The 17,062-nt window shown below is 63.7% G+C and overlaps 1 protein-coding gene across 2 annotated transcripts; it reads right to left on the bottom strand.

Moving 5' to 3' along the window:
- Positions 1-608: 608 nt before the first annotated feature.
- Positions 609-16,917, bottom strand: RBM38 (RNA binding motif protein 38). 2 transcript variants are annotated; one of them, XM_027624187.2, is made up of 4 exons: positions 16,502-16,917; positions 15,568-15,691; positions 15,043-15,097; positions 609-2,305 (listed from the first exon to the last, which is right to left on the bottom strand). In XM_027624187.2, the coding sequence occupies exons 1-4, from the start codon at positions 16,745-16,747 to the stop codon at positions 2,002-2,004; spliced, it is 729 nt and encodes a 242-aa protein (XP_027479988.1). In that variant the 5' UTR covers positions 16,748-16,917; the 3' UTR covers positions 609-2,001. The 2 variants fall into 2 exon arrangements, with proteins under 2 accessions (XP_027479988.1, XP_027479989.1); XM_027624188.1 differs by lacking the exon at positions 15,043-15,097 and having other exon boundaries at positions 2,171-2,305.
- Positions 16,918-17,062: the final 145 nt, after the last annotated feature.

Raw genomic sequence — 17,062 nt, 5'->3', positions numbered from 1 at the left:
CAGAGTTCTGTGAAATGCCAGGACTACCCCTGGGCTGGGCCCTTTCAGCCCCAGACCGAGACTTCTCTTCTTGTGACTTTGCACCCTACCAGCACCCAGAGGGTAGCTGGCTCAGACACTGGTGTTGTCCCCTCAGCAGCCATCACTCAGGTTCTTCTAGAGGCACCCTCCCTTCTCTTGGGGAATTGCCCCCCATTCTATGGGATTCTGGGCAGCCACCCATCACACCACCATGCCCACCTCTGCCCCCGTCGTGTCCAGGACGCTGCTGGGAGCATGTCACCCACGCTGAGCCTGTCAGCCCTCCCCTGGACTTGAAGTGAGCTGCAGGGGAACAGGCACCTAGGGGGCCGGGGAGTGCCCATTCCTTCCCTACTTCAGTGGGAAGGTGGGTGGTGATGGGGGGACCGCGTCTGCCCCATCACTCTGGATGCAGGGTGCAGGGTAGGGGCTCAAGGAACAGTCGATTAAAACCCCTGGCTCCCAAGCTGTGACACCAGGTATGATCATGACCTGAGCGACTGGCCCATGATGATTGTGGGGGGGGGGGGGGCAGTGTCGCAGGCCCCCTCTTTGAGAGAAAAACCACAGACCAACTTTTTCTTTAAAGAAAACAAGTTTTATTTTTATAATCAGAACGTTCTAATAAAAATATTATTATAATATTAGCTACCTTTATTTTCTGGGCCTTGGCTCTGTACCAGGCGTGCCGCGAAGTGCTTGCCCACGTCGGTCAGCCCCCTGAGGCCTCCCACTTCCCTGAGGTAGGTCCGAAGGAATACCCCCAGTGCCCCCCAACTCTGCGGCCCGCCCTCCCCAAATCCCTCTGCCTGTCTCCTCCGCCAGGCTGCCCCTCAGCTCACTGCCCTCCTCCTCTGAGCCGGGGGCCACCGCACAGCCCAGGTACCCCGCCCTGTTGGAACTTCTCGCCTCCACCCTGGACTGAGCGAGCACCCAAGGGAGGTGGGACTTGCCTCAGCTCCATCCCACCGCCCACGCTGGTATACAGCAGGTAACACCACGAGGGCGGGCGGGCGGGCGGGCGTGGCTGTGTGGTTCTGCACTCGGAGGCCCCCCGCCACTGGCTGGGACACTGCGCTGCGGCCCTTGGCCAGCATCACCTTGGGCCCCACTCCCTGCCGCCCTGTGCGGACAAGGCCAGGGGACAAGCTCTGAGACAACTTGCTGTCGCCTAGCGAGACAGGACTGGAGACGCCTGCCCTCCGAGGGGCGCTTTATCACACGGAAATACTGTCACTGTGTCCTCGGGCGGAGCCGTCGACCAAAGCGAGTGTCTCAAAGTCAAAAATAGGTTCTGGATTCTTGGTGGTGGGAGTTCCGGTTGAAAAAATAGACTGACATTCTGAAATCATCTTAGTAGCAAAACAATGACGGTAAGAAAAGAGCTGCAGCTTTGACAGAAAGGGACGTCGCCAGGGGCCCTGCTGCGCCCGGGAGTCCCGGGGGGGGGGGGGGGGCTGTGGTCTAGAAGATGCGAATTCCGGAGGCAGGTGCCCCCGCCACCCACCCCCCGCCCGGCGGCGCGCACGGCCCTGGGGGCACACCTGCAGCACACAGCCCGCCCCTGCCGCGCTCTCGGGCAGCGCTGGACTAAGGCATCTCTTAGCAGGACAAAGTGTCTGCAGAGCCCGACGGGCAGCCAGTCTGTGGAGGGCGGCGAGGGCCCTGCCGGGTGCTGGGGGGACGGGCCCGTGGGCGCCTGGGGTGCGGGAGGTGCAGGAGGAAGGGTGGCGGTGTGTGCGAGGTCTGGGTTGCTTCTTCGAAGAGCGTTCCGTCGGTCTTTTTCCCAAAGTCCTCCCTCGAGGCGTGGCAGGGCCTGGATTTAAAGAGAAGTGGTCTCCAGTCCATCCGGGGTCAGGCGGGGGTTCCTGCGGGCTCTCCCGAGGCACATGTGCGGGTGTGCACCCCGAAGCGCGGCCAGCCGCTCGCCCGGCGTGGGGGTGCCGGGGCCGCGGGCCCAGGGCCCAGGATGGGGCGCCCTCACTGCATCCTGTCGGGCTGCAGCTGCGGAGGCTGGTACTGCACGAAGGCGGCGCCCGCGGGGGCTGCGGCCGACAGCGCCTGAGGCACGGCAGCCGGGTAGCTGTAGCCCACGAAGCTGGCGGCCGTGGCGGGCGAGGCGGCGTAAGGGTACTGGTCAAAGGTGGCCGGCGGGTACTGGGCATAGGCCGGGCTGGCTGGCGGGTACTCGACGTAGGGCGAGGACAGCGACGGGACGGGGGCAGCCGGGATCACCACACCGGGCTGGACGATGGCTTGCGGGTAGACGTAGTGGGGGGTCAGCCTGTGGGCCAAACACAGGGGGTCAGGGCGAGGCGGCAGAGCTGGGGAAGGCTGTGGGTACGGCCACGACCCACCTTCCTTGAACACACCAGATGTGCTCCTACCCCAGGGCCTTTGCACTGGCCCTTCCCACTGCCTGCAACGCACTGTCCCCCACTATCCACAGAGCTCCCCCTTCTCGGCAAGCCCTTCCCAGGCACCCCCAGCCCAACCCTACACTCCACACTCCTGCCATTCCCCATAGGGCCAGCTATGACCGGGGGGCGGGGCAGGTTTAAAAATGATTTACAATTTTCAGACAGTGACAGCAGAGCATCAAATCCGACATGGGCCTTCCGAGCACAGGTCCCCGTGTGACTGCCCAGGTCACACCCCATCCCTCCACTTGCCTGTTCATCTTCCCCACATCTGCCACCTGCCCAGTGACATCCTGCACGATCTATGGCTCTCCCCCGCCTTTCTCCCCTGCTCTGTCACTGACGGCCGAGAGCCCAGCCCAGAGCAGCTCAGCGAACACGTGCTGAGTGAGGACTACGTGAGCGATGCACTAAGGACATCGATGAAGACAAAGAGGAGGACAAGCAGAGGCTCTGGGCGCAAGGCCACCAGCCACCGCCAGTACCCACGGCGCCGGGTCTGAAACGCCCTCCACACGGTGACTGGTTGGGCCTGCCCTCAGGCTGCCCTGCACAGCAACACCTTGTTTTACAACAGAGAACAGAGCTCAGGGGGCCAGTGGCTCGCCCAAGGCCCCGCCGCAATACGGTGAGGGGACCCTCTGAACCCACGCGTCTGTCCCATGCTGCAGGCTAATGTGCATGCCAGCCTGCCAGGCAGGGACGGGGTCCCCCGTGTCGCAGATGGGGAAATGGAGGCTCAGGAAGGCAGGATCGGAGTGGGCCTGCTCTGCCAACCAGCCGCTGGGCGGCCCCGGGCAAGTGGCCGGGCCTCTCTGGGCCTCCGGCCTGTCTGTTGTGTCAGGAGCACGGCCGCCTCACTAGGGCAGACGGCGTGGCCCTCGGCCTCTCCTCACACCAGCACGAGGAACCGAGGAGAGGGCCACACCTGGCGGCAACAAGGAACCCCAACTTCTCCGGGCCCCTGTCAGTTGACCCCGGGGCCCCTGCCCTGCCCCTGCTCCAAAGAGAAGCTGTTTTGAAAGAACACCCCCCCGCCCGCCCCAACTCAGCAGGGGCAGAAACAGTGCCGTCTCGGGGGCCCGTGGGCAGGACACACACTTCCTCCCCAGGTGGGCCCCCTCAGCATCCACGAGGAGCCCTCCCCGGCACAAGGGCAGATGTGCTGAGCGGACCCCAGCAGCAGCACCTACGGGACCGCTGACAAACCAGAGGAGCCCGAGCGTCACCTGCAGGGGACGAGGCAGTAGCCAATGTCCCTCCAGAGCAAGCCGCATGCGGCAGCCGCGACACTAGGGACACAGGCTCAGGCCCCCGCCTCTGCCCTCCCTGCCGTTGGGAAGCGAGACACAAGCAGCAGAGGGGCCCATGACGCACAACCGTGACGTTCGTGCTCAGTGTGACACCGCTGATGCGACGACCAAACGTGTATTTGCAGCCACGCTGAGGACGGCTGAGGCTGCCTCGTGCAAAGGGCCCGAGAGGTGGCAGAGCGTGTCGGGTACAGCGGATGCGGAGAGGTCCGGGCCGCTGAGGCGCTGTGGCCCTTGCGGGGCGGGCGGCTTCACGTGCGTGACCAGGAGGGGCAGTGCTCACAAAGGCCTCGAAGCAGGAGCCCCCCAAGCACAGAGCGACCAACACGGTCCGTCCCCGCCGCCACGAGCAACGGCGTCTGACACCCGTGCATGAACCCTGAGCACGTGCGGACCGGAGCAGCCAGACACACACGGCAGCGTCCCACCGACAGGCAAGGCACACACGGGCAACCCCAGGCGGAAAGCGGTTAAACTGCCAGGGGCTTCGCAAGGGGGCCGGGATGGGGAGCGAGGGCCGACGGGGCTCCGGAGCTAGACGGTGCGAGCGTCCGCACACGTCTGTCAGTGCCCTTCATGCCTGAAGATGGTGGCTGTTTGGGGACCTGTCCTTACCAGCACCGTGCAGATACGAGAAGGACAAATCCTGCAGGAGGGGGAGCCACCGGCGAGGGCAGCGAGCTGGCTGGGCCTGGTGTGGACAGGGCTGGGACAAGGACCGGCCGGGGCGGGGTGTGCCGGGGGTCTGGGAGGGAGTGGGGGGTCCGGGACACACCTGCCCCTGCCTGAGGGGTCACCGGCTCCGACCACGGCACCCTCATGGCTGCCGTTTGCCCTCCTAGGCAGCAGCACCCCGGCAGTCACCCGCGGCAACACACCCCTGCTGGCGACAGGCTGTGCCCCCCGACGCCCCACCTTCTACAGTGCACGCCAGGACGCCTGGGCAGCTTCCACAGGATCCCCGCGCTCGGGGCCACAGCGCCCATCGCCCACGCCCCGGGAGCCTCTGCCGGCCACCTCCTTCCTCCCCCACGTAAACAAAAGCCTTGACCAGAGCCAGGCCTGGGTTCGAATCCTGCTTGGCACCCAGCAGCCTTCTCCCGTGTCTGCTCGGGACCGGGATACGGCGGTGAGCAGATCGCACTGCCCTGGCCCCCCAGAGCTTGGATTCCAGGATGCGGACAGACACACAAACAATCCAACCCATGAACTAGAAGAGGGACTGCGGGGAGTGGTCAGGGAAGGCCTCCTGGAGGAGGGAGCAACTGCACTAAGCCCGGAAAACAAAACAGAGCTAGCCGTGGGGAACAGCATTCCGGGCAAGGGGAACAGCAACAAAAAGGCAAGTGTGTGTGCTGGTACAGCAGGACAAGGGCACCAGGCTGTCCACTCTGAGACCAGATCCCAGACCCTCGGCCCTCCATGCCCCTGTCCCACCCCAGCTGCACACATCCGGTGGGTGGAGTCCAGGGACGGCCCCCAATGCTCAAGGCCATCCCCCCTTCCTGGGGCCGTACCCGCCACTGCGTCCCCTGGAGCCCTCATCCCAGGGGGCGGCCTCCTGACCCCACCTGAGGTTGGTCCTGTTCTCTCATCTGCCCTGCATCTCAACTAGCCGCGCAGAGGGCTCTGCCCCAAGACCTAGCCCTAGAACATGCCGGGTGCACAGTGCTGCTGGAACAGCCCATCGAAAACAGTCTCCCCACCGAGAAAGACAAGGGGCTCCAGCAATAGGGACACCGCTCAGGAAAGGAGCAAATTGGAGACACGAGGAAGCGTGTGTTGGTGCAGCCCCCACCAGGATGTCCCTGGCCCCATGAGCGTCCCCACCCGGCTCCGGGAGCCTCAGGAACATTCCTGAGTTGGAGGCAATGGAAGCGTGAAGCCCAGAACTTCTCCAAACATGGGCAGGGATGCCCCTGCCTGAGACACCCCCCCCAAGCATTTGCCAAAAATGTGGATCCCCTGCAGACCGAGAAGTCAGATAGGGTCTGGGAATCTGCATTTGACAGGCCCCCAGGGATTCTGATACACACCCACACGCCGGACGCGCTGCCTAGACCCGGGCCTCATGCTGGTCACACAGCAGGACCCAGGGCTTTAAAAATGACAGGTCCAGCCAGCTGAGGCAGTGGTCACATTTACCAGGTTCGACACTCTCCATTGCCAGGACGAGACCTCTGTCCCGGCCACCACGGGGACACTCCAACTTGGTGTGAGTGAATATTTCTTAGACTGGGGAGGAAGGGAGCCCCCGTTTCCTGACACACCAGGATTCCGCATATCTGCATCTATTCACCTGCTTCCCTGGAGTGCTCAGCACTCCGCAACAAGCCTGAGGTAACTTACAAAGCGTTTCAAAGCCACAAGAGGGGCTGTGTTACCCCATTTCCCAGAGAGGGACACTGAGGCTCAGAGAGGCCTGGATGACTTGCCTCCTCACACAGCCAGGGAACGGCAAAGCGAAGTCGGCTTCCTTGTCCATATGCTGCCTGGGAACTGTGCCCACAAGGAGGGGCTGCTGGCTGGAGCCTCCAACCCTGGGCTCACCTCGGGGGCCAGCCCGGGTCTCCAGGAGGCCACCCAGATGGCAGAGCGGCCCCCGTCCACGACCCAGCAGCCCCCAGTGATTCTGTTCCTGCCGAGGAGCTCAGTGTATCCAGAGACTGGACCCTCAACAGGTGTGTGCACCCCAGCCTCACATCCAAAGGAAAAGAAGGAATGGCAGATGGTGCCACACAGTGAGGCCGGGAGAGAGGACAGTGCTGGGTGAATCGAGGGGAAGGAGCCGCAAAGCTCCCCCCGCCCCCACAGGGTAGTCTCCCTCCCCTATGTCAGCCCCTCAGCTCTGCCTCTGAACTTACAGAGGCCGGCCTCAGGGCCCGCTGTGAGACCCGGGACCCTCCACCAGAATAGTGGATCTCAGCCCGGGCGACTCTGCCCCTCGAGGGACACTAGGCCATGCCTGGAACATTTCTGCGGCCACCCGGTGGGTGGAGTCCAGGGATGCTGCTAACAGCCCACCAGGCACAGGACAGCCCAGCGCAGAGAATCCTCTAGCATCATGGCTCCCCCCACATGGAGAGAGCCTGCCAGAGTGAACTACAAAGCCAAGGGCAGATACAAGGCTCTTCAGCGCTTTTGTGACCAGATGCCCTCGCCTGGGGCTGGGAAGGAGGCCAGGCAGGGATGGCGGGGCAGAGGCGGAGGGGTGAGCGCACGCACGTGCGAGCAGCATACACACACACAGGGAACCCACTGGGCTCTCGGGTGAGAAAGAACGCCCAGCCAAACCACCTGTCTGAGGGCAGCCCCACGCCCTCCCCGGGCCTGCACATGGCAGCAGGGGGAGGTCCCAGCTGCCTGGCACTGGGGACAGGGTGGGTGTGCCCAGCAGGCTCCTCACTGCCCCACCTACTACCCAGAAAGGTCAGGGCACCACCAGCCTCCACAGGCCTGATCTTCAGGCCTCTGAAAAGGGCACAGGCCTCACAACGCTCTGTGCTAACGAAGGCTGGCCTGCCGGCCCTGCTCACCCTCCCTCTCCCGCAGCCCATGTCCGCCCCACCCACCCGGCACTCCTCATTCCCACCCCTGATCCCCGAATTCTCTGTGTTCTCCACGCTACCCGCCCCCCATCTCTCCAGGTCAAGCTTCCATCCACCATAACACAACATCGCAGCAGGGGGCGCCTGGGTGGCTCAGTCGTTAAGCGTCTGCCTTCGGCTCAGGTCATGATCCCAGGGTCCTGGGATCGAGCCCCACATAGTGCTCCCTGCTCAGCGGGAAGCCTGCTTCTCCCTCCCCCACTCCCCCTGCTTGTGTTCCCTCTCTGTGTCTCTCTCTGTCAAACAAATAAATAAAAATCTTTAAAAAAAAAAAAAAACAAAAAAAACACAACATCGCAGCAGGACTGCAGTCCCCAACTCTGCCCCAATGTGGTGGCCAGAGGCTCATCTTAAAAACATCCAAGAGACCAGGTCACCCCCAGGACCAGACCCCTCCTGTGGCCTCCACACTACGCAAAACCAAACTGCTCCCCCTATGGCTTCCCACACAACCAAGCCTCAACTTCCCACAACTTATCTCCAGTCCCTGTCTCCACTCCTACCAGACTCAATAGGCTCCTCTACACCACAGGACCTTTGCACCTGCTATTCCCTCTGCTTGCAGGCTTCTTCCCACAGCTCAAACCTCACCTCCTCAGAGGCCTTCCCTGACCAACCCCCTAGGCCAACACCAGCACACCCCACCCACCACCAGCTTTATTTCCTTCTCACGACCTGAAACCTTCTGGTCATTTACTTTCTGTTCTGCTGTTTTCTCCACGAAAACAAAACCTAAGCCCTACGAGCGAAAGCACTTGGCGCTGAATGCTGGGTCCCAAGCACCTAGCACATCATCTGTCAAGGGCTGAGGACCCCAGGCAGGCCCCAGGATTGCTGGCACCCCAGGTGGCAAAGCAGCCTCCCCCAGGATTGCCAACAGTTACCTGGGCCGGAAGTTGAAGCCCCTTCGAAGGCACTAGAAGCAGCCCAGCCTGGAACAGCTCTGCTCAGCAAGTCACAGCTGGGGGGACCCTGGGGAGGCAGAACCTCCCGGCTCAATTCAAGGCTGGCTTTGGCGCTTGCTAGGTGCCTCGCAGCCTCAGCACAGCCTCTGTGGGGGTGGGACCAACCCCCGGGCCTGCCATGAGGATTTAATGCTCTGTGTGCCCCGGAGGGCTTGGCAGCACCAGAGACCCCCCTGGACTTGAGGGAGGGCAAGGAATAGCCCCCAGGCCAGCCAAGGCGCACGGAAGGTCCTCTCTGTCTCCCAGCCGCCCAGGCCCAGCCCCAGGAGGGAGAACCGTACCAGCCAGCAGGACAATCAGGCTCAGGGTCAGAACCTAAAGGTCGGGTGACCCCAATGCCCATCAGGGCTGCTCCTGCCAGGCACCACCATCACCTGCGGGACTGGGGTCTCGCAGCCTCAATACAGTCCACTGGGGAGCCGAGATGTTGGCCAGGACCCAAGGCAACAACGCAGCACTAACAGCACCCCTGCTGACTCGGCCCCATGGAAGCCCAGGGGTCCGGACGCGAGAACCCTGAGTTTGGATCCCAGCCTCTGGCCTGCTTCCCCCTCTGTAAGCTAAGGGTGCCACTGAGCCCGACAGAATGCCCCCTGGGTCCCCAGAGGCCCCTCAAGAAGGCAGAGGTCTTGGGGCTCCGAGCAGCAGTGTCTGCGAGCTCCCAGGTAGACGGGGTGCCGACAACAGCGGAGGGCAGCCAGCGCCCCGGGGCCAGACGACCGCTCTCCACACACTCAGGGGAAAACTCAGCGAGAAGAAATTGAAGCAGCCCTGACCGATTCCATTTCCGAATGCAAAGCCACCCCCAAAAATAAAAAAGGCAAATGAGCCCGTTTCACTTTTTCTGCCCCCTGGAGGTTTTTGCCCGCCATGCCGGACCCGCAGGCAGCCGCTGGGGGCGCCAGGCTCCGGGCGCAGGGAGGGGCCTCGAGCAGGGCGGCGCCCACACCAGCAGGAAAGAGGCCCCGCGCCCGGGAATCCCCGCAGGGGGATGTGAAGGCTCCCGGGGGCCAACAGCCAGCAGGCAAGTGTGGGGGGCAGCGGGCACAAGGCAAGTAAGACGTGCCGCCAGGCCCCGGCACAGCATCTCCACCCCAACGTGTCCGAACCTGAATGCCTACTGTTCCCCCAAACCTTCCCCAACGCCAATCCAACCCTCCTTTGCTCAGCCCAAAGCTCTGGAATCTTCCTGGGCTCCTCTTTCACACATTCTTGAAAACGCATCCAGAATCCTACAGCTGCTCACCCTGGCGCAGCGACCATGGCCTTGCACGTGGACTGCCACAGGGGCCCCGGGGCCTCCCCCCTGGCCTCGGCAGCGCAGGCCTGCCCGGCAGCCCGAGGGATGCTCTCAAGACACAAGGGACCCAGCCCCCATCTGCTCAGGGCCCACCTCTGTCCTGCATCACTCAGAATAAAATCTAAATGTGCCCCTGGGCCCCCAACTCCCCTCCCGCTGCTCAGGCTGGTGCCCCAGCCCAGCCGCTCTCCCCCTCTCAGCGCCTCCTGCCACCTGGGCTCCCTGCACACACCCGTCTGTTCCAGGCTCCTCTGCATCCCTAACCGGGCATGGCTCCCCCCTCGTCCCCACGGCATCCTCGGCCTGCTGCAAAGCAAGCAAAAGCATCTGCTGACCAAACTAGATGAGTGAATGCCCGGCCTCCTCCTCCCACCCACGGGGGAGGGGTCAGGAACATGAAGGCAGATGTCCCCCCACGACCCTGCGGAGCCCCCGTCCTATCCACACAGAAGGCGGGGAAGCCGAGGCTCTAAGAGAAAAAGTCATGGCCACAAGGCATCGCACACAGGAATCGTGTAAAGGGCCTCCAGCCTCCTCAGCCAGCCCATGTTCCCGCAGCAGGAAGCCCGGGAACCCCTCCCCTGCCCCTCCCCCCCCGCCCCAGGGCACCCACGCGGTGCTCCGGCCGCTGTGCCTTGGCACGAGGCTTCTGGACGGGGCTCTCCAGGCCTCAGGAGAAGGCCCCTCCTGCCAGGGCAGTGGGCCGGAGCGAGAAGCTCATCCTCCAGAGGAACCCCAGAGCCGCCCGGGGGCTGGTTTCTGTTACAGCCACCGCGGACAAACAACAGGTGTGCACGGGCGGCCCACGGGGGAGGGCCACGCGCCGGCCCACGCCTCGCTCCAGTGGGTGCCAAACAGGAAGCCATGGTGTGGGGAGCAGGGCCACCCCAGGCACCCTGAAAGTAAAAACAAGCCAGGTGACGCCACAGCAGGCACCAGCTTCCTCCCAGTCCACAGGGCCTCCGGCTCTGACCTCACTTCCTGCTGCGCCCCTCAAGATGCTGACCCTCCCCTCCAACCCCCCCCGCGCAGGGCTCTGCCATTCACCCCCGAGCCCCGGGCCTTTATTTAGTTTGGATTATGAAATAATGGTAGAACCCCAAGAAGTTGCAGGGAGATCCTGTGTCCCCCCCGGTGGTGACGTCTACACCACCCAGCGCGTTACCAGAACCAGGAGCCTGATGCCAGCTCGCGGCTCTTAGCCAGGCTGGAGACCCTGGTCAGATGTCGGCATTTCTTGGCGTGTCCTTCTAGGACACTCTCACCAGCACAGAGGGCCCGCCCACCATGACAAGCACCACGCAGAACCGTTCCCCACGAGGAAGTCCCCCTGGCCGGCCGCTCCGTCACTCCGCCCACCACCACCTCGGGACCTTCACGTGCACAGAAGAGTTTTGAATGGTCTGGCTTCCTCCCTGGAAAGTGAGCGCCCTGAGGTGGGGAACTGACCGTGTCATTCTTCTGTAAAGTATCCCGGGCCCAGGGCCTGGCATCCAGCACATCGAAGCCTTGATGAATGAATGAAGGACTCTGAGCCCCATGTGCTCCACACTTCTGGGGACATGGACAACCTCCTGTCCCTTCCCAGTTCCCCTCCCCCCCCTCCGGTGACCCAGGGACTGGGCTCAGACCCCTCAGCGTGCACACGCCTGTGGCCTAGTGATGGCAAGGGCAGTGGGGGCCTCACGGGGGGGGGGGGGGGTCGGAGCCCCTGAAAGTACAGGGCACAAACCGCCTGAAAAGGATTCTGTGGCATCAAGCCGTCAATCCCGGGGTGTCTGGTTCTGATTTGTCTAAGAGTTGGTCAGAGGGAGGTGTAGGGACCTCGAGGAAGGAAGGAGGGCGTTGGAGCCACCCAGCCCCACGCAGTGGGAGCTCAGGCAAGGCTCTCCTCACCCATCTTCCCAGCGCCTCCACAGGCAGCTGGGGCCACAGGCCTTGTCAGGGCGCTGCCGCGAGATGGGTCCCTGACAAATCCTCAGTCTTCCTATGTGGCAGCAGCGTCCTGGGCCCCACCACACGGACGGGGAGATGAGCCCGGGCAGACCCTGGGATCCTTGCTCCAGCACACGGCGACCCTGCTGTCTGGAACCTGGGGCCTGCCTCCCCGCCCCCACCCCCCGGCACAGAGCGGGGCTTGTGGTGAAGTGGCATGCAGGTCACAGCAAGGCCCCCTTAAGAACAGGAGAACGGGGGTGGTGGCTGTGCCCAGAGAAGCAGCTGGCCCTTCAAAAATAACCCAAGGAGAGGCTCCAAGTACAGGCAGGCCCAGGACAAACCTCCAATCCTGGCAGGCCTCGGGCCCGGCCTGGACACACCCTGTGACACGAGGTCCCTTCCAGGGCAGACCCAAAGCTCTGCCCCGACACTGTGCCCTCCCCAAACGGCTCTGAACTTTCCTGCCTGCAGGCTGTGGACTATGCCTCCCGGGCAGCCAAAAGACGCTCAGCTGGATGGCCTATAGCCTTAGTCGAGTCCTCCTGTGATTAAGTCACTTGTCACCTGTCAAGGAAGGACCCTCCAAACCTCAGGCCTTGGCCCCACGTACAGTTACAAGACACAGAGCCCCAGTTAGGTCCTGAAAGACCCCATTCCGCTTTAAAAAACGGAGGGCAGGGGAATCTGAGCAAGAAGCCGAATATGTAAAAAGTTCTCGGAAGAATCTTCCGCGCTCATAAGTTTACGGCCCAGCAGGCGAGGCTTCTGCCGTGGCCTTGCCCAGAAGCGGGGCTGTGGAATCTCTGCAACCGTCCAAGGCATAGGATTGGAGCCAGGAAGTCTGCGGGAAGTTCGGCCAGGCAGGAGAGGGGTTAACTGGTTTCAAAAGCCCGAGCTGCCCGGCTCCCACTGTGCCCTGGCCAGGGGCAGGCCAGGCCTCGCTGCCAGCCCGCAGCTCACAACGCCGACTGCTGAGTCAGGCCAGCCGCGCTCCCGCCCGATTGTTCTCGATTGCAAAGACAAAAGACAAAAGGGACGCTGACGGCCCAACTCTCCCAACTGAGGAGCACTGGGCGGCGGGCAGCTGACCCCGGGCAGCCCCGCCCCACCTCCCTGGGGGCAGCACCTCCAGGGGCCCCTCCCGCCACCCTGGAGCCCAGCAAGGCCTGGTGGGAGGCGGCGTGACCCTGAGAGGCTTCAGTCCACTGGCCCCTGGAAACGAGCTGGACAGTCACTCTGACCCCTTGTCCCTGTTTGGGTCCCCGCCCCTTGGCAACCAACCAATAGACCTGGCGGCCTCTTCATCGTCACGGGTATTAGATGCCAGCCGGAGATTCAGTTACAAAACACCGTCACCTGAAGTCAGGAACGCACAGCAGTGAAGTCTGCGTTGAGCCCCCGCTACCCTCGTGTGGGTGGCACTCAAGGGGCCCTGAGGGGAAAGGCTGGGGCAGCCTGCCCACCCGCCCGCCCCAGAGAGCGGTGGCGGAATGCGGGTTCGGAGCGAGCCACCCTGGTTTCAGATTGCATCACTCAGGTCACCGTGGCAGACTGTGAACCTCTGTTTGCCTCAGTTTCCTCATCTAGGAAGTGAGGATAACATCGGTTCTGACCTCAGAGAGGCTGCTGTGAAGACAGGAGGGAATGGGGGGGGCACGCACAGGGGCGTGGAGCCCCCAGTCCTAGGTGGCTGACACTGTGGGAAGCGCTTAACATTTCCAACGGAAAACAACAGACGAGGCACCTGGGTGCTCAGGAAGAGGTCACCTGCCAAATGGGCCCAGCTGGACCATGCCAGAGCCGGGATTCGAACCCACGTCTGCAGGCTCCAGAGGCTGAGTCCTGACAATTACTGGAGCCTTAGAGGCAGCTACAGGAGATCAAAAAAGATCTCCTGTAGATCTTTTTAAGATCAAAAAAGAGCTCGAACTTGGGAGGGGAAGGCACTGCTGCATTTGAAGCAGGACAGAGCTGCAGGTGCCCAGGCTCGTGCCCTGAGCTTTGTGCAGCTGGCCCCCCACTCCGGCCCCGGTCCCAGCCGTCTGGGATGGACGTGGGGAACAGAGCCAAGGCTATGGAAAATGAGAAGTGCCCTCCCCGTGTGACCTGAACCCCAAAAAGGAAGGACCTAGGGTGACGGAGTGTCCCCAGATACCTTCCAAGACGGCTCCAGACACTGATGAAGCAGATTCCAGGGCGAGAAGGAAACCCAGAACCACCTGCTCCCAGCCGCCCCCGGACTCCCTCCCGGGAGAACAGACCAAGAGCTGAGCTCCCACACACGCCGATCCACGCCAAGGCCACCATGCAGACACAGATGCTGCCTGTCTGGGCAAGCGCCCGCAAATCACCCCCAAATCAGAGGCGTGAAGCAACTCCTCGGCCATCTGTTTGACCCTTGCAGTCCACCCGAACCTCGCTCCCGCCCCTGCTAGGGGAGCCAGGCTGCTCCTGAGCTGGGCCTCTGTCCAGGGCAGAGGCAGACACACGCTGACACAACTTGAAGCACAAAACCCAAGCCCAGGATTTGGCCTCCGACAGCTTACGGAGTGCTAACGTCCTACGAGGGGCCGCCTGTCTGATAATGGCCCTCGCCACCCCCGTCAACCTGCTCCCGGCACTGGGGCGCACAGCCGACATCAATCACGGGGCTGGGAAGTCACACCGCATGGCAGGCTCCTTTGTGCCCCTAAAGTCTGTGCCCTTCCGCAAGCAGCTGCCAAGACTTGTTAGAAGTTAAAAAAAAAACACAAAAACGCGAGGGGAGAGTGGGATGGGCCGCACCAAAGCATGTCGGACAAAAGGCCCACAGGCCGGGCCCACCCGGGCCGGACAGCTGGCCCCGGTCCGGTCTCACCCGCCGCAGCTCTCCTCCACACCAGACCCTGGGTGGCAGGGACCTGCTGCCACCATCTGTCAGGCACCGGGGCAGGTCACCAGGCCCCCTGAGAAGAGCCCAGCCGCCAGCCCCACAGACTGTGGGCCTCACTTCCAGAGCGCTCACGTGCCCCCAGCAGGCCCATCCGGAGGCCTCCACCCACAGGACTTGGAGATGCTGTGACCATCCCCGTTTCCCAGGGGAAGAAACTGAGGCACAGATGGCCGTGTAGACCACCAGAGCTCACACACCTAGTGAGGGGGAAGCCAGGATTTGAGACCAGGCAGGCAGGCTCCCGCGCCCACGCACCGCGGCCTCTGTCGGGGGTGCAGAAGTGCGCTCTGCCTTCTCTCCGTTCTCCCGGCTTACTCCGCCCTCCCCACCCTTGGGACACCACCCCGTTTATGGAAGACCAGGAAAAGTGGTGGTCCTCAGACAGGAAAAGGTGGATGTGGACAGCATAACCAATGCTGTGGGGCTGGTGGCCCTGGGGTGAAAGACTCCTTTGGACCAAGGGGCGCCCATGGCCTGCTCCGGCTGGTTTGCCGCCGCCCCCACCCCCGCTCCGAACCCTGCCCCCAACAGCCACATCCACTCACCCATAAGTCCGCTGGATCAAGGTGGGGTGCAGCTGCTGCACGCCGATGGCAAAGCCTAAAATGCGACAGCAGTTAGGGGCTTGGCCTCACCCCAGGGAGCACCCACCCACCCCGCCCCCCACCAAAAAACACAGATAACGGGCTTCCTCCTCACTCCCAGGCTGCCGTCCCACCAAGCCGAACGCGCGTTGCCGAAGCAAAGCCAAGGGAGCAGGGTTGCAGCAGCCCCTGGGTGCCCGCCCTCCCGATCTCCAGCCCGGGAGCTGACTGCCCCTTGCCGCCAAGACAGCTGACGACTGGGTGATGCGCCTTCCTCACCCTGCCCACTGGTACATGGGCCTAGACCAAGGGGTCCAGCTCCCAAGCTAGGGGAGGACGGCCCTGTGACGGCTCTGCAGGCACATGATAGCTGACGGCCACTCCTGGGGCAGGGCCGCGGAGGGGGGGCCGTTTCCACCCCACGGATACCAACACTGAATATAGCAATCAAGACGAGCCTGGGAAGGAAAACACGGGCTCTCTCACCCGTCTGGAGGCTCCTCGGCTTGGCGCCCAGATATGCCAGGTTCACGTTGGCCTTGCGGCCGTCGATGTTGGGGTTAGGGTCTTTGCAAGCTCTCTCAGCTGCCGCCCGGTCGGCCATAGTCACCTGGAGGAGCACAGACTCATCAGGGGCTTCCCTTACTGGGTGGGAGGAGCAGAAGGCTCTGCTCTGGCAAGGGGCCCTCACGTGCCCCTCCGCCGGGGCCAGTGACTCAGAGCCTCTGGCCCAGTCCCCACCGACCTCCCACCCCGGGGCCCTCCCACAGAGGTGCCCCTGGATTTCAGCTCCTCCTTCCAAGTTCATGTGCTGGGAAACCTAGCCTTCAAGGACAGAAAGCATCCCCAGGGGAGGGAAGGCACCCTCCCCCGCCCCAAGCAAGGCAGGGGCCCCAGCCGGGCCTGCCTGCCAGCCAGTGGGGGGTGGGAATTTCCTCATGGGAGGGGCCGGGGGGGGGGGGCGCTAGTCAGAAAAGAAGTAGGAGACAATTCTTCAAGACGCTTTTCACTTCAACTGACGTTTATTTGGGGCGGTTAAGTGATCTCTTGTAAAATACTGGAGGAGAGGGAGTGCTAAAGGCCTCCAAAGCGCCCTGAGGTGAAGCCTCCGCTCCTGCTTGCTTGTTGCTCCAGGAAGTCCTGGTCGCAGCCGACTGTCCCCAAAACCTCTCTGCAAACTCAGAAGTGCTAATTGAACTCAGCGGTTCTCCCTTTTAAACCGGGAGCGGGGTGGGGGTGGGGGCAGGGAGCCGGGGCCGGGTAGCGGCGGCCCGACCGGCTGGAGCGTGAACCCCCGCCCCCGAGCCCAGGAGGGGGCGGCAGGTGCCGGGGCGGCTGGGCGTGCTCCCGCCGGTTGACTCAGCGCCCCCGGCGCGATAAGTGCGGGGCGGGGTGCGCGCCCGGCCGCGGGGCCACTTACGAAGCCGTAGCCGCGGGACTTGCCCGTCTGGCGGTCGGTGATGACCACGGCCTCCTCGATGTCCCCGAAGCCCTCGAAGTACTTCCTGAGCGAGGCGTCGGTGGTGTGGTAGGGCAGGCCGCCCACGAAGATCTTGGTGAACGTGGTGTCCTTCTGCGAGCCGTGCATGGCGCCGGGGGCGGCCAGGGGCCGCGGGAAGCCCGCGCTCGGGGCGCACGGCGCGCACGGCGCGGGCTGCAGCAGCATGGGGGGGGCGCCCCGCCGCCTACGGACCCGGGCCGCGCGGCGCAGCGCTCATGGGCGGCGGCGGGGAGGGAGCAGGGCAGCAGCGGCGCGGGTCCAGCAGCCGGGCCCGTCCACTCGCGGGCTGCTCGCGCTCTGCGCGCCTCCCTGCGCTGCGCTGCGCTCGGGCCGGCGCTGCGTGCACTCTGCGCCCCGGCGCCCGCCCCCGGGCTTTGTAAGCGGCCCCGCCCCCAGCCCGCCGCGGGCCCGCCCCCAGCCGCGGCCCCGCCCCGCCACGGACGCGCAGGGGCCGCCGGGAAGCGTAGTCCTGGCCCCGCC

Source organism: Zalophus californianus, chromosome 8 (assembly GCF_009762305.2).
Source record: "Zalophus californianus isolate mZalCal1 chromosome 8, mZalCal1.pri.v2, whole genome shotgun sequence".
Classification (NCBI taxonomy): Eukaryota; Metazoa; Chordata; class Mammalia; order Carnivora; family Otariidae; genus Zalophus; species Zalophus californianus.
This window is presented reverse-complemented; position numbering and strand designations above follow the sequence as displayed.